Consider the following 1,164-nt stretch of genomic DNA (forward strand, 5'->3'; position numbering starts at 1 on the left):
GAGTATTGGAAATGTATTGCTTGACTTCACCGGTGGAAGCTTCAGCCTTCTCCAGATGTTTTTGCAGTCATACAACAACGGTAAGGCTGGAACTGAAGTGGTGTAAGGGCCTTTCTTAAGAGGTTGGGAGAATCCTGCTACAAAGCAGGTATAAACCAGTAGGTTATCTTGGGAGAATGATGTTTGTGCTATAGTATGGGTAGATTTTTGTATATAAGAATAAAGAATCTCTTCCTATTCCTTCCAAACAGAAAATGAAATAGCTATTTTGTAGAAACCATAGGAACAGTTATTAATTAGCTTTGCAAAACATGCGCACTACAGTCAGTCTTAAGGTGTGTCTAAGCAGTGCAGGTAATAAACATGAAATTCTCTAACATGCATGACATAACCTTGTAGTCTTGAGACAAGACTACACTTGAGGGAGTTGGTTTTAACTTTCTAATTTTGTGTTTGACAGATCAGTGGAAGTTAATCTTTGGAGATCCAACCAAGTTTGGCCTGGGTGTCTTCTCCATCATCTTTGATATTGTTTTTATTGTCCAACACTACTGCCTTTATAGGAGACAAGGGTATGAACCTTGTGAATAACATCACTTCTGAAGAAAAGCTTTAAATTGAACTTGCTTCTACCCTGGCTGAAGACTTTCAAGATGCCTACTGACAGTTCTGATCTGTTTATACTTTGATCCTCTCTGCTGTGGAATACAAACTGTTGCCTTGCAAAATGCCAGATGCCTTAATGGACAGCAAGCTATCTTGACACTGCTTGCAAATGGAAGACTCGTGCCTGTTGAAGCTGCAACGACAGCTTAGTGGGAGCTGTCCAAGCAACACATGGCTCTTCTTCCATTAGCAACAGCGAAGAGAAAGACCAGACTGATATCTGACTGGAAGCGATGCACAGAGAGCCAAGTTCTAGCTCCCAAAACTCTGAGATCATGTTTAAGCAACCACTTAATATCTCAATGTAATGACTGAAGACTCTGTGGATGTAAGTGCTGCTGCTGCCTCCTCATGGACAGATCACCACCACTCAGGTTGGCTGTTAACATCTGTAGTGGTACATAAAAGAATGAGGGTGGTAGTTCAGGTTCTAATATTTATGTATTTACTCTTTTAAAAATACTGAAAAGCAGAAACTGTGTTCTTGTTTCACTGAAA

The 1,164-nt window shown here is 40.2% G+C and overlaps 1 protein-coding gene across 1 annotated transcript in view; it reads left to right on the top strand.

Annotated features, from left to right (window-relative positions):
* The window catches only part of CTNS (cystinosin, lysosomal cystine transporter), a 6,604-nt gene extending 5,981 nt beyond the window's left edge, over positions 1–623 (top strand). Inside the window, exons 9-10 of the mRNA XM_010017201.1 lie at positions 1–80; positions 461–623. The exon at positions 1–80 is cut by the window's left edge and continues 56 nt beyond it. Of these exons, the coding sequence (XP_010015503.1) occupies positions 1–80; positions 461–591 (211 nt within the window). The 3' untranslated portion in view covers positions 592–623. The remainder of the gene's footprint in view (positions 81–460) is intronic.
* The last annotated feature ends 541 nt before the right edge of the window (positions 624–1,164 follow it).

The sequence above is a fragment of the Nestor notabilis genome, unplaced genomic scaffold (genome assembly GCF_000696875.1).
Source record: "Nestor notabilis isolate BGI_N333 unplaced genomic scaffold, ASM69687v1 scaffold8046, whole genome shotgun sequence".
In the NCBI taxonomy this organism is placed as follows: Eukaryota; Metazoa; Chordata; class Aves; order Psittaciformes; family Psittacidae; genus Nestor; species Nestor notabilis.